General features: G+C 47.4%; 1 protein-coding gene and 1 long non-coding RNA gene across 2 annotated transcripts in view; one reads left to right on the top strand and one right to left on the bottom strand.

Annotated features, from left to right (window-relative positions):
• LOC110221924 (uncharacterized) overlaps window positions 1-13,659 on the bottom strand; it is a 32,663-nt gene that overhangs the window by 11,183 nt on the left and 7,821 nt on the right. The window lies entirely within an intron of this gene.
• Window positions 3,231-13,658, top strand: LOC144456805 (uncharacterized). Its single transcript, XM_078152545.1, has 9 exons — window positions 3,231-3,332; window positions 4,346-4,381; window positions 4,575-4,721; window positions 5,078-5,233; window positions 9,506-9,893; window positions 10,348-10,448; window positions 10,529-10,579; window positions 12,070-12,243; window positions 13,633-13,658. Exons 2-5 carry the CDS (start codon window positions 4,376-4,378, stop codon window positions 9,617-9,619), a joined length of 423 nt encoding a protein of 140 aa, XP_078008671.1. The 5' UTR covers window positions 3,231-3,332; window positions 4,346-4,375; the 3' UTR covers window positions 9,620-9,893; window positions 10,348-10,448; window positions 10,529-10,579; window positions 12,070-12,243; window positions 13,633-13,658.

The following is a 13,659-nucleotide window of genomic DNA, read 5'->3' as shown; positions in this document are numbered from 1 at the left end:
AGCAGTATTAGAGGTGGGATTCAAACCCAGGCCATTCTTAACCTACCTCTCTCTACTTTGCCAGTGTTTTTCTGAAAGGGCAGGGTGATCTTTCTATCCTCAATGCCTAACAAAGTACCTACCTAGCACACAGTAGGTGCTTAATAGATGTTTGTTGAATTGAATCAAATGAAGAAACCAGAGGCCCAGAGAAGTTATCAAGGTCACACAAATCCTGACTAGCAGAGGCAGAGTGTTAACCAAAGTCCTCTAACTCCCATTAGTATTCAAGTAGCAAAGCCCAAGGGGTAACAGTTAAATCCTCACCTAACAATTCTACATAGAGACACAGAAGTACGCCCTTCCTTATAAGGCAAACTCTGTTTACTTCCCAGGCTAACTACCTGACAATTTGACCTCCCTTTTAATAATAGAGGAGGTGTTGTTAAGTCTCTACTGTACCCAAATGAAGGCTTAGGTGCTGATAACTGATAGGGAAAATCCCTGAGAGGAGTGGGAGTAGAGGAGGTAAGGGGGCAAAATTAGACACAGACTGCTAGATCTGAATCTCGACTCTATCCTCAGACTAGACTTGATATAAATCTGCACCTACCTCTATGTGTCATTCAAACAAAAGTTCTTCCTGTCTCCACTCCCCCCATCAACCAGTAATTTTACCTACCTTCTAAGGACAGTGAAAAAATGTGACTGACAATACTCTGACGTGGTGAGACTCAAAACACCCAAGTTACTATACTCAGATAAGTTTCTCCCATCCACCCTATGCTATCAGATAGAGGGAAGAATCTGAAATAAGGGGGCATCAGAATTTTACTGTTCTCTCCCCACCCCACCCCCCTTCTTCTCTCTTTCCCCTTGCAATAAGAAGACCTGGAAAGTGGCCCTGGGCAGGTACTGGGCACTACAGGCTGTCCCCTCCTACATAATAGATAAGCCCGGTGGCAAGAACAGAACATGATCAGGAAAGAGAGTCTGTCTGTCGGGAAGCTGTCTGACACATCCCAGTGCTACTGCCAAAACCGATGTCTCTATTGGCAGGAAGAGCAAAAAGGGAGAGAGCTGCTGCTACCCCAAAGCAAATGGAGTGATGAGGTAACCAGCAATGCCCTGGAGACCTGGACCCCTGCTACTATTTTTGAATAGAAAGTTCTGTCAGGAGACATTGTAGCATTGGAAACACTCCTCTTGTTTTCTAAGGCTGAGACCTCAGAGAGAGCTGGAAAGGTCAAAGGCATCTGAATTGCTTGAGTGGAGACAATGAGAAAATGTACCTACAACTGAAAGGAAGGAAAATCACTTATTTCCAGAGACACAGAGACTGAGAATGTCCCAAACTAGAACTAGCAATTTTGGCACCATAGTCAAGCCTCAAAAAACAGGCTGTCATATAAACTTCATGGGGTCAAAAGCCTAGGACATTCTGACGCTGATGCTGAGGCTATTGCTGAGGTCTGATTGGAGGAGTAGAGCTAAACTGATGGGGTATGGGCCCAAGCTGAGACCTTTGCCCCTTACCCTAAAAAAGAATTTGGGTCCCATTTGTCTAAGGGATTCTCCTAGAATTCTGCCACTTGATCAAGGAGGTCTCTGGCATTCCCCTGAGGCTATAGTCCTATAAACTGGCCTTTTGTTATAGCATACTGCCCAATCCCCCAATTTTGTTACCCTTAACCTAGCCTAGCCCTCCACGGTCTTACCTCCCTACGGCCCCTGGCTCCTTCTCACCCTTGACCCTATCTAGACCCCATTCTCAACCTCCCAGTCACTTCTGGCAAGATCCTTCCTAGATCCCTCTTACAGTTTTTCTGTATATAAGGTCTATCTTATCTCCATTATGGTGGTCAGATTCTTAAGAGTCTAGCCAAAAGCTCAGATTCTTATAATCTAGCCAATAGCTCAGTAATGTTCAGATTCCTTAAGAGTCTGGCCAATATGGCGAATGTTCTAATAAACCTTGTTTTGGGCTGAAAGAAGGCTTGGGTTGAATTTATTTGGGCAGGACCGATGTGTCATGATTTTGGGGTTCCAGCACCCCTGAATACCTGAACTTCAACAGAACCAGGCTGGGGAGTTCACCTAGAGGAAGAAACCCAGTTGAGAGCTTCTAATTTTGAGTTATTATATTTGCTAAATAGGTGCCATGCAGCTTAGGTAGTTGGTAGAACACTGGATTTGAAGTCTGGAAGACTCCAGTTCAAGTCTTGCTATCAAAGTTTTACTATCAAGCAATCAGTCACTAAAGCTCTTTGAGCCTCAGTTTCCTCATCTGTAAAATGAGGATATTAATAGTACCTGACCCACAAGGTAGTTATTGAGAACCAAATGAGACAGTGTATGTTAAGTGCTTTGCAAATCTTACTGTGCTACATAAACGTTAGTTATCATTATTATTACTAATAAGCTGTTATTTCTGATACAGAGTGTGCTAGCAGTAACCTCTAAACTGCAGTGCCCTGAGGCAAAGCGTCCTTCACTCCGCCTCATCAGTGCTCTAGGAATGTCTAAAGGTTATCCATCTGAAGGAGTCAAGGTGAATTTGAAGCTGAAAATAGTGGATATGTGAGGTTGGATGGAAAGTAGAAAGTAGATGGCAGTACCATCCTTAGGAGGAAAAGAAGGCTTTGTGTATAAAACTGAAACTTCTGAGGATCACAGACTATAGAGTTTATAGCTGAACGGACAGTAGAGATCCCTTATCCAGAGGCCCAGAAGGGGGAAGTGACTTGCAAAGAATAGTAGCAAATAAGTAATAAATAACAGAGCTAGGTTTCCAGGGCTCTTTCCATTAGGCTATACTGCCTCCTACTCCCCACCCCCCAGAGACCCTGAGAAGGACCATCTGACCCATCCCCATCTCAGGCCTCAGTTTTCCCATCTATACTTTGGGCAACTAAACTAGATAACCTCTAAATTCCTCTCTAATGATTACATTATGCTATGTTCTCCCCTCCCGACACAAAAGTGCATGCTCAAAGAGAAGAAAGGCTGCATGACCAGAAGAACACAGACGGTTCCGGACCAAACAGCCTTCTGGTCTCATATGCGCTTGCCCCGGGCTGAGGAGCAGAAAGGGCGGAGGGGAAAGAAGGAAAAAATAAATAGGAACCACGAAAGGTGGGCCGCACGGGTAAAAAGAGACGAAGCTGAGAAATTCTGGGCTTCGTCGGGCGCCGTACCACCCGGAGCGTCAGTCGCTATGGCAACTTCAGAAAGCGGCGGGAGGAGGCGACTTTGTCTTGAGGTTCGCGCGCTTGGGACTCCTGCCGCTCCGGTTGGGGTAGGGCTGGGGCGCCTCGAGGCCTAATAAATATTCACTCGCCTTTTCTGCATAGGTAATGAGGGAGGAGCGGGCGGGAGCCAGGCCGGGGGGGGGGGGTGTGGCTGGGGGGCCGGGAGGGGAGCGCCTCTGACGGCGGCGGCGGCGACCGTTGGAGAGTGGAGCCTGAGGCTGGGCGGGTGGGTGTGTTGGGGGCCGGGAGGTGGCAGCGGGGGGCGCGGGGGAGGCCTGAGCCGCCGCTAGCCGTCCCCAGCCCGGCCGGAGCCCACGGGCACGAGGGGCGTCCTGGGGACTTGGGCACAGCCGGCTCCTTGCCTCCCTGGGCCTCAGTTTCCTCGCCCAACTTCCAGGGGAGGGACTGAGGGCGGGGCGGCCCCGCTCCGGGCTGAGGCTTATCCCTCAGTCAGCTAGAGTAGTGGTCCGCTCCGGGGCCAGGTAACGGTGCCGGGGGTGGGGGGTGGTCTGTAGAGTAGGGCTAGATTTCCAGCTGTCGGTCTTTGTAAGTTTTCTACCCGGATTTCTCTCTTTTGTCCCATGTTTCTTGCTTTGCGATCTTTGGTAAATCAAAACACACACACTCTCTTTCTCCCCTTCCTTACTCTTTCTTTCCCTCTCTCCCTTTTTCCTCCTTCTCTCTCTCTCTCTCTCCTTCTCTCTCTCTCTCTTCTCTCTCTCTCTCTCTCTCTCTCTCTCTCTCTCTCTCTCTCCTTTAGTCTCTATTTCTTCATCTATAGAAAGAAGGGATCTCTTAGGTTTCCCGGTTTCCCCCTTCAACTACTACGCCTGTCATCCCTTTGTGAGGGTATTAGGAACTCAGTCAGGTAACTGATACTTTTGGAAGCCGGAGGGTCTAGGTTTGAATTCCAGAATGGCCATTCACTACTTAGGTGATCTATGACAAGTCCTCTGACTTCTCGAGGACTTAGTTTCCTCTTCTTGTAAAATGCAAAATTAGTGAATTGGACTTAAAGATCTTTTCCACTATTTTATGTACATATTTAAAGACCCATTCAACATGATAGCCTATTGTTCTAAGACTTTTCCCACCCACTTTCCCCCTACTTGCAGGGTCTGGACCACCACAGAACAGCCTGCCCCATGGATGTGAGTCACGGACCCCACTCTTGCTCCTTGACCTTACCCACGTTATTCTCCCCAGTTTTAAGCCTTTTGTTCTGCAAATCTTGCTTCGCTTCTCCCGCCTCCCAATCCCAACCACATTCTTTCCCTTTTGTGTCCCTAAAGCACCCACCCTCTCCCTATCCTTTTGTCACCCCTTCCTCCTTTATAACTATAGCTCACAGAGGCTTCCTCTAGTTTACGGAACCGAGCCCAGGGTCCTGTGGTGAGTGTGTCCTTGCCCATTCCTGCTGTCGTCTTCATCAGTGTGGTTGTCTACTTGCTGCTGCTTGGCCTGGTGCTGCTGGCCAGACATTATTTGGTGGTGAGGAGGCACCCAGAGAGGGGAGGGGAAGTGGGAGTGGGCAATACCAGCATATGGAAAAAGAAAAGAAGGGCTTAGGTAATCTAGCCCCAACTCCCTCAGTTCTGGCTTTTCCCCAATGCCCCGTTCTTTTTCCACCCTGGTTCACATTTCTCCAGAACCCAGGTATTCCCTTGAAATCTTGCTTCCCTCTCATAATTCTGGCTTCTTGCTTCTCAACTCCTGTCCCTTTCAAGAAGCCAGGCAGCTCTCCCCAGGTCCCATCTCTTCTTCTTGGGTACATGAGTTGCCCCATTTGGACAAGAGGGAAAGGGTGATGAGGAAAGCTCGGAGTCTGAACTCTTTCTGACTCTCAGGAGCAAGATTGCTGCACAGACTGCAAAGGGTCCTGCAGGAAGGCAGATGCCCCTGGTCCCTTTGAGTGTTGCCAGGGCTGCGCTGAAGCCTGTGACTTCCCTCTGCCCAGGCCAGCCCGATGCTTGGATGCCTGCTGCCCCCAGCCCATGGAAGCAGTGAGTGATTGCCTTTGACTTAGACATCCTTTGATTATTTTATTCCACCTCTCCACTTATCAAATCCTTCTCACCTTGACTTTCAGTCCAACACACCTACCCTTGCTAAACCCTGCTTCTGTCACAAAGATATGCTTTTACTATCTTTACTGATACACCCCTAAGGAAGGGACAGGCAGGCAGTCACAAATTACATTCTACAGCAAATCTCTAGTACCACAATGATCAGAAATATCCCAGAAAGATAAAGCTAGAATGAAGTGCTTTCATACTGTATAAAATTTAGAACTAGAATAACTTGTTTACTAAGAAAATTTTTATTTAAAAGAGCAAACTGCTATAATAAGGGGCTACCTGCAATCATGTTTCCCATGCATATGTCAAAATCATATAAGCTTCTTTGAAAGATATAACAACAGAGATAACTTTGTTGGACCCTCCAATCATTAATATAAAGTGACAGAGAGTAACGTAATCCAGTTGTTCATATTTGCAGATGACATAGTGCTGACTGCATTAAGACTGAACATTGCAAAGCCTCCTAAGTGACATATATTATCACTCAGAAGATGTCAGCCTAACCTCACAGAAAAAACAATAACTATTTTCCAGACTATAATATTCAGTTGCATGGACAACTGAGAGAGCTGTTCCATTAATACCTATGTTTCTTGGACAGATTTCAGATGGACAGTGAGATCGGTTTGGAATTGAACAGGAGGAGGAGGAGGGCAGCCTTTGGGGAACTGGGCATTTCTTTTAATGAAGCAAAGGTCCAGTTTTAAAATGCCAGTATTCTTCCTGTGGTGTTGTATGATTTTTATCCCAAGTAATTAGTCTCCAAAGAATTAAAGTTGGGTCATCAAAAGGGCAATGGAGAGGTCCCTCATCGGCATGGGTAGGCTGTAACATACTACTAATTAAGAAAAGTGGCATAAAGGATGTCATGAGAAAGGCCTATGACCTGAAAGGAGGGTGGGCTGGTCTTGTTAAAGGAGAGCCTGCTTGCTCCTTTGGTATCTATGTGATATCAAGAGACAGAGAAAGGCCTCCGCCTGATGGATGGAGGATAGACCGGAAGATTCATAAAAAGGATTTAGGTGGCAGTCTGCATCATTAGAGGATATGTCTATACTGACAAGACTATAGATCTGTTGAAGAAGTATCAAAGTATCAAAGATAGGTCCCCAAGAGGAACATAAAGGGATTCACATTTCTATTTGTTGTTTTAAAACTGTTTCATGGGTAGATAGCGGGGGTTTTTTTCATCCCAGAAGATTTCTACAGTATTTATTTAGGATTTATATGTACTATCTTCTGCCAAAACTATTTTAGGCAACTTACAAAGTTGATTTATATAGTATAGCACCTGTCTTCTACTCAAGGCTTATTCTAGTTCTAAATTTTATACAGTATGAAAGCAAGGAAAAAGAGAAAGATGGTATAACATGATGGTAGTTTCATATAAATATAAACCAACCAGATTAAATCTCCAGTTTACCTCTCCAAGAGGTAAAGGAAAGTTTTACTCAAACTCACCACTTCTTAAGTTTTCTACCCACTTCATTCTAGCTTTATCTTTCTGGGATATTTCTGATTATTGTGGTACTAGCTTGTGTGTGTGTGTGTGTGTGTGTGTGTGTGTGTGTGTGTGTGTGTGTGTGTGTGTGTGTACATACACCCAGTAATGGGAAGACAAAGAGATTATATGTGTATACATGTGTACACATACACACACACACACTGTAGTCACATGATCTCTTCAGGAATATGATACCTAACCCTGAAACTTCTGATCTTGTAAATGCCATTTTCCTATTTCTGGACTGGGCAGGTCTTGATCAGGCTCTTTAACTGTGACTGATATCTAGCCCTGTTTCTGGTCTTAAACATTTGACCTTTCAATCCCACATCCATCCAGGAGAATTCAGGATTGGGAGAGGGAAGGGAGGTGCCTCACTTCGACTGGCCTAGATCCAATACAGTCCTAGAGGGAGAAGCAGACAAGGAAGCAGGTAGAATCTTTCCTACGTACTGCTATTTCAGAGACAAACTGTTCCTATTCCTTAGGAGTGGTCTCAACAACCAATATCTGTTTCCCATAGCTGGGATTTCAGTTCCTTGGCCACTTTCCCAACCTTCTTTGTGGTTCTGAGGAAGGGAAAATTAGTTGCCTTTATATAAAGGCAAAAATCACTATCCAGTTGCATTTATTTCTACATGACAACCTATTTAAAAACTGTAGGCATGAAATGAACACATTGCTATAGTGATCTTGAATGACATATCAACCTTCATCTCCCCACCATACTTTAAAAGCTCCATAGCAAAAAGCAAAGGGCAGTAGATTTAGAATCAAAATATCTAAGTTTCGATCTCTTAACCCTCACTAGATTTGTATCCAGTCCAACAAATGTTAAGTGCCTCCTGTGATGGATGCTATATAAGGCACCACGCCAGAGGCCAAGAATAGGAAGACAAAAAGCAGAGAAGTCCATGACCCTAAGAAATTTACATTCCAAACAGATAAGTAATATATGATGGTTTGAGGGAGAGAAAGCATTGACACCTAGGAGAACCAGGAATGATTTTCCATAGGAGATGGTACATGAAATGAGCCTTAAAGCAAGCTAAGAGGAGAAGTGTTCCAGGTACATAGGCAGCCAGTGCACAGGCATAAAAATAGGAGATGGGACACAGAGTTTGGGGAACAGTAAGCCAGTTAGTTAGAGAAAAAAAAGTGAATGAAGGAGAGTAATGGGTGATAGGCTGGGACTTGGTTGTAAAGGAATTTAACTGCCACCTAAGGAGTTTCTATTTCACCTTAAAGCGTACAGGGAGTCACTGAAGGTCCTTGAGTAAGGGAGTCGATGTGGTCTGACTTATGCTTTAGAAAAATCATTTGGCAAAGAAAAGATGGACAGCTTTGAAAATAATGTGTAGTATTTATTACATAGGTTTTCTTTAAATGGAAGTTTATTGCTTTATATTGAATCCTCTCCTGTTCTGCTATGTACAAGGCAATGCTTTTATTCCCTTTTCTTATTTTGTATTTAAGTTTAAAGTAAACTCAAATATAATTTTTAAAAAATTTTTAGGCAATGGGGGTTAAGTGACTTGCCCACGGTCATGCAGCTAAGTAAGAGTCAAGTGTTTGCTTTGAGGCCGCATTTGAACTCAGGTCCTCCTGACTTCAGGGCCGGTGCTCTATCCACTGTACCACCTAGCTGCCCCCTCAAATATAATTTTTAAAAAATCATTTCGGCAGCTCTTTGGAGGATAGATTGGAGAGCAGATGGACTGGGAATCCAAGTAGCAGGTTACTGCTGTAGTTTCAGTGACGAAGCCTAAACTAGGATTGTTGCCTATATGAGGGACAGAAGGGAACAGCTGGGAGAGGTGGAGGGACAATGAACAAGAATTGGTAACTGATTAGATCTAGAGGCTGAAGAAGAAGGAAGAGTCAAGGATGACTCCCAGGTTGCAAACCTGGGGTACTGGAAGGATGATTATATCCTCCACAGAAATGGTGAAGTTGAGGGGAGGAGACATAATAAATACTGTTTTTGAGATGTTGAATTTGAGAGGTATACATCACAAAGAACTGGAGATGTCCAACAGGCAGATGATGCTAGACTGAAGCTTAGGAAAAATTGAGGTCTGGGCATCTTCTACATGGATGTAATTTTTGAACCCGTGGGGGTTTGTGAGATCACAGGAGTAGAGAGAAAAAAGGGCCCATAGTTTGAAGGTGGGACACAGATGATGTTCCAGCCAAGGAGACTTTGAAGGAGTGGTCAGACAGGAAGACAACCTGTAGAGAACACTGCCACTAAAATTAATGAACTGGGCAGCAATGTCATCTGAAGGCAAGTGAGGTCAGGAAGGATGAGATACTGAGAAAAGCCTGTGGGATCTGGCAATTAGATTGTTGCCCTGGAAAAAGAGAAATTTTATTTGAGTCTGTAAGTTACAAGCCCAAACTGGAACCAATTGAGAGGTGAGTAGGAGAAGGCACAGGTCCTGATTATAGATGGCTTTTTCTAGGCGAAAAGGCTAGGCATTTATCCTCTCCAAACCTCAGTTTCCTTATCTGTCTTACCCGGGGCTGTGACTAAAGCACTTTGAAAAGTGCTTATCTAAATGAGAGCTATTCTCATATTTTGCTTCCTCAGAACACTTCTCTGCCCTCTCTGAACCTTCTCCACCCTTATCCTTTCCTCTCTTTACTTTTCCCATCACCCCTTTTCATCCTTCTCTCTTCTCCCTCAGGGTTGGGTACCTCAGTGCCCCAGATGCTGCCCACTGTGTGACTGTGCCTGTGCCTGCCAGCTGCCTGACTGTCAAAGCCTCAATTGCCTTTGCTTTGAAATCAAGCTCAGATGAGGATCGTGTGCTCACGATTATGAGACACTGCCTTCCTGAGGGCCTGCCTACCCCATAAGCACAGAACATTCCCCAGGAGCCGGGTCACCACCCCAGTGGAGCCCAAAATGGCTTGCCACCTGCCCCCAAAGGCTGGCTCGTCCTTTTGTCTTCATTGGACCTAAGCAGAGAAGATCCAGGCTCTCCAAGCAAGATGAAGATAGCAGTTACCCTGAGAAGCATTCAACCCTCTGGAGAGCTGGGACTTCAAACAGCTGGAGAAAATCCAGGAGAGGCTAGTTCTCTTGTTGAGTAACTTCTTGGTCCCTGCTCAGTCCCACCCCCACCAGTAGACAGGAGGGAAGGGGTATGAAGTTTGGGCTGATAGTATTCATTCCTCCTCAGAAGAGGCTGAGTTCAGGGAATTCTGCTCAAGATTGTTGGGATTTAAGGGTGACCTTTGTTGTTCAGTCATATCCCACTCTTCATGACCCTGTGGACCATATTGTCCTTGGGGTTTTCTTGGCAAAGATACTGGAGTGGTTTGCCATTTCCTTCTCCAGTGGATTAAAAGCAAAAAATGGTTAAGTAACTTGACCAAAGTCACACAGCTACTTAAATGTCTGAGGCTGGAGTTTAACTCAGGTCTTCCTGACTCCAAGCCCAACACACTATCCACTGAGCAATCTAGCTGCCTTGGGGTGACCTAATAGGGGCTCCATCTGCTTACTACTCCCCATTCTTTTTAGGAGATAGGTGTGAACGTTTCTACCCAACTCTGAAATAAGTACCCAAGAATAAGGACTGACACTATTGAGGACCAGAAAGAAGAACAAGAAAGGCTTATAAGGTTGGGAGAAGGGAGAGTTAACCCCAACTAGTTTCTGGCTTCCCACCTTTGAGATTTCAACCCTGTATCTCCTTTGGCAGGCAGGGCAGCATGACTGATTTCCATAGAAAAGGATGGCAACTCAACTGCTGGTGAGTGGGAAGTGACATGTGACTTTCTTTCTCTGCCTGCTTTTGCCCTCTATCTACTGGATCCCTCTCTACCTCTTTTCTTAAGCAGAAGCCTTTCTCTTGGTCACTCCCCCTCCTCTAAGCCCCATCTGGGTCTGAATGTCAGGGGCTTCAGGTTTCCCCTAAATATAGTTCTCTGCCAGAGGAGCTGGGATGGGGAAAGGGCAGGGGTCACAAGAGAAGGTCGGGAAAATTCCAGGAGTAGGGTGGGGAGTACTTTATAACCCCTACCAAGCCCTGCCTGACCACTCACTGCCTAGGCTTGAGTCTAACCGTCCAGACTCCATTTAGGTGGGTACCATATGGGGTAGCTGAGCAGAGAAAATGGGGTGGGGGTAAGCAGGATTCTTGGGCTGGAGAGAATAAGATAGGGAGTGAAAATAAGAGTTAGTAAGTAGAAAGTGGGATTTTAATAAGGGGGAGGGAGGCGGGTGGAGGAAATTTGCAAAGTGGGAAAGTAATGAAATGATGCCAGAAGTCCCGGGTAATCTAGATTCTGAAGCAACGGGGAGATGTGATTTGGAAATCAGCTGGGCAGATGGTGCAGTATTTGGGAATGGAATTTAGGTATTATTCAAAGGACAAAGTGACCTCCCCCTTCCCTGCTGTCTGAGAGACGCCCTTCGGTTCTATCGAGCGCTCAGGAGATGGGGCCAAGGAACCTCTGGCTCGGGCCCCGAAGGTTTCTGCATTCTAACCTGCTGAGGCCTGTAGCCGCCGGCCCCAGCAAGATAGGGCGCGGTCCCTACCCTCTGCGGGAGGACTGCACTTAAGTTGTGCAGCTGCTTCTTCGAAGGGCGGGCGAGGGGGCCTGAGCTGACCTTTAAGGAAGACCGAAGCTTGAGAGGAGATCCAGGTTGTGTAGAAAGGTCGTTGAAGGCAGCAATGAGATTGTAGAGGGGACGAAAATGGAGTGGGGCGTAGAGGTGGGGGCAGGTCTGAGCACTTCTCCAGGAAGTTTCCCACTTACAGGAGGGATCCGGGAGGGGAAAATCCCCAGGAAATAATACTTGGGTAAATCACCTCAGTGTCTAGCCTCCTCCTTCCCTCTTTCAGCCACCCTACTTCACTTTATCCTGGCTCTCCCCACCCCCCACTGCATGACCATCCTCTTCGATCTGTAGCTTATGCACCCCTCCCCCATCTCCTCCTAAACTTCCCTCTCCTTCATGAAAATGTGAGCTGAGTCACGCGGTGCTAGGCTGGGGTGGGGGCGGCGAGGGGGGAGGGGGAAGAGGATGGGGAGCAGCTGCTCGAGGTGGGGGGGGGGCGGCGCGACCCACTGGATGTGGTTCCAGTCACGTCCGAAGGTAGGGCAGGAACCGGAGCAGACGATTCCCCCCCCTCCCTTTTTTGGAGCTCTCGGGAACGCGCTCCCTCAGCTTTAGCATTCTCGTTTGCTGATTGGGTGAAAACAGCATTCCCCGCCCCTTCCCCCCCCAAACCTCCAGTAGGAGGTGCGGTCTCTTTAAATGGTCAGACTCCGCCTTCGCTCCGCCCCTCCTGAGTTCAATAGGTGACGTTCGGATTCGGAAAGCGCAGAAGTTCGGCTCTCGACCATAAGCGCTCTGCTTTCTGCCGGTAAGCCAGCCACCGAGGCCCGCAGCCCCGCTTCCGGAGGCCAGGTGAGCGCGGCCGCCGGGGCTGGGGTCGCTCGGCCCGGAGGCGAGAAGGAGCGCCCGGCAGAACTCCTGTGGCCGTGCCCTCGCCTGTGCCCCGACCCGCATGGCCCCTCGGACGAGGTGGTGCTCGGAACGGGCAGGTCGCCGGCACCTTCATCCCGCTTCTCGTCTAATCCCCGAGCTGGAATTTTGCTGCTTTCTGCGCAATGCGACAGTCGTGGCGGAAGGCTGAGTCACGCGGGGGAGGCCGCGCCCGAGAGCGGCCCACTGCCGGGGGGGGAGGGGAGGAGGGAGTTCGGGATTCTAGAGCCCAGCGGGAGCTGAGGGTGGGAAGAGGGAGGCCTGCCACAGGGGTGGAATTCGAAGGGGTCACAACTGTAGGCGTGGATCAGTCTCGTCCTGGTGTTCCCGGGCAATAACTGCCTTCGGAAAATGAACTGTAGGGGTGAGGCGGCGAAGGGAAACCCGACTGAAGGGGAATTCCCTCCGGGGTTTGCTATCACCTTGCATTAATGCCTTCCGTCTCATCCTGTAGTTTTACTTATCGGAGTCACCTTGAACCACCCAGCCTGCCCCTGTGGCTGGAATAATGGAAGGGAGCATTTCTAGGGACACTGCTCCGGGAACTGGCTGTCTTATTCCCGCTCCCCTTTCCCACTCGCCCTTCTCAGCTTCAGTAGTAGTCAGCTGACTGGGAATAAGGGGAGGCTGAGACGTCTTCCAAAATGAGAGCTTCTAAAATGGAGGGCTACGCTCTTGCCCTTCACAGGGGTCAGCCTAATGCCTCAGTCACCCCCTATGTTCATTCTGTCGAAGTAACTCCAAGCTAAAAGGGAGGGCAGCTTGACCTTGAAATGCCCTTGAGGGATTGGCACTAAGGAAAGAATATATAGTATAAAGGAAGACTACACTAGACTAGGAGTTCAAGAAACCTGTATTCTAGCTCTGGATCTTGGAAATTGTCTCCTGGAGCGCGGTCTACCGATCCTTTGCTGTCCAGAATATTTCCTTCTGTTTCATCTAAGGTTCTAGGCTTTCTTTCACCTTTGTTTCTTTGAGAAATGAGAGGGATATTTCAGTGATCCCTTGGTATGCATCTAAGCTAGGTGACCCCTAGAGCTGATGATGCCAGAGGGGCCTAAGCTATTTTCCTGGCCTTTCATTGTGTCCCAGACTTCTCAGTAATTGTGTTCTGCAAGAACAGCCACACCCTAGGCTTGGATCTCCACCCTAGGTTTAGGAAAGGTAGAGAAGCCGAAAAATGGGGAAGTAGACATGGACAAGGGGAAAAGAGAAGTTGGGTAGCAAGAATGATCTGACCTTGAATTACATAAACAAGTTTATACCATTACTGCAGAAAGGTCCAGTTTATACTTCACTATCTCCACCCAGGAAACTACCAGCACAGCCAAGGAAAAC

Source organism: Phascolarctos cinereus, unplaced genomic scaffold (assembly GCF_003287225.1).
Source record: "Phascolarctos cinereus isolate Bilbo 61053 unplaced genomic scaffold, phaCin_HiC Scaffold_4;HRSCAF=312, whole genome shotgun sequence".
NCBI classification, from domain to species: Eukaryota; Metazoa; Chordata; class Mammalia; order Diprotodontia; family Phascolarctidae; genus Phascolarctos; species Phascolarctos cinereus.
This window is presented reverse-complemented; position numbering and strand designations above follow the sequence as displayed.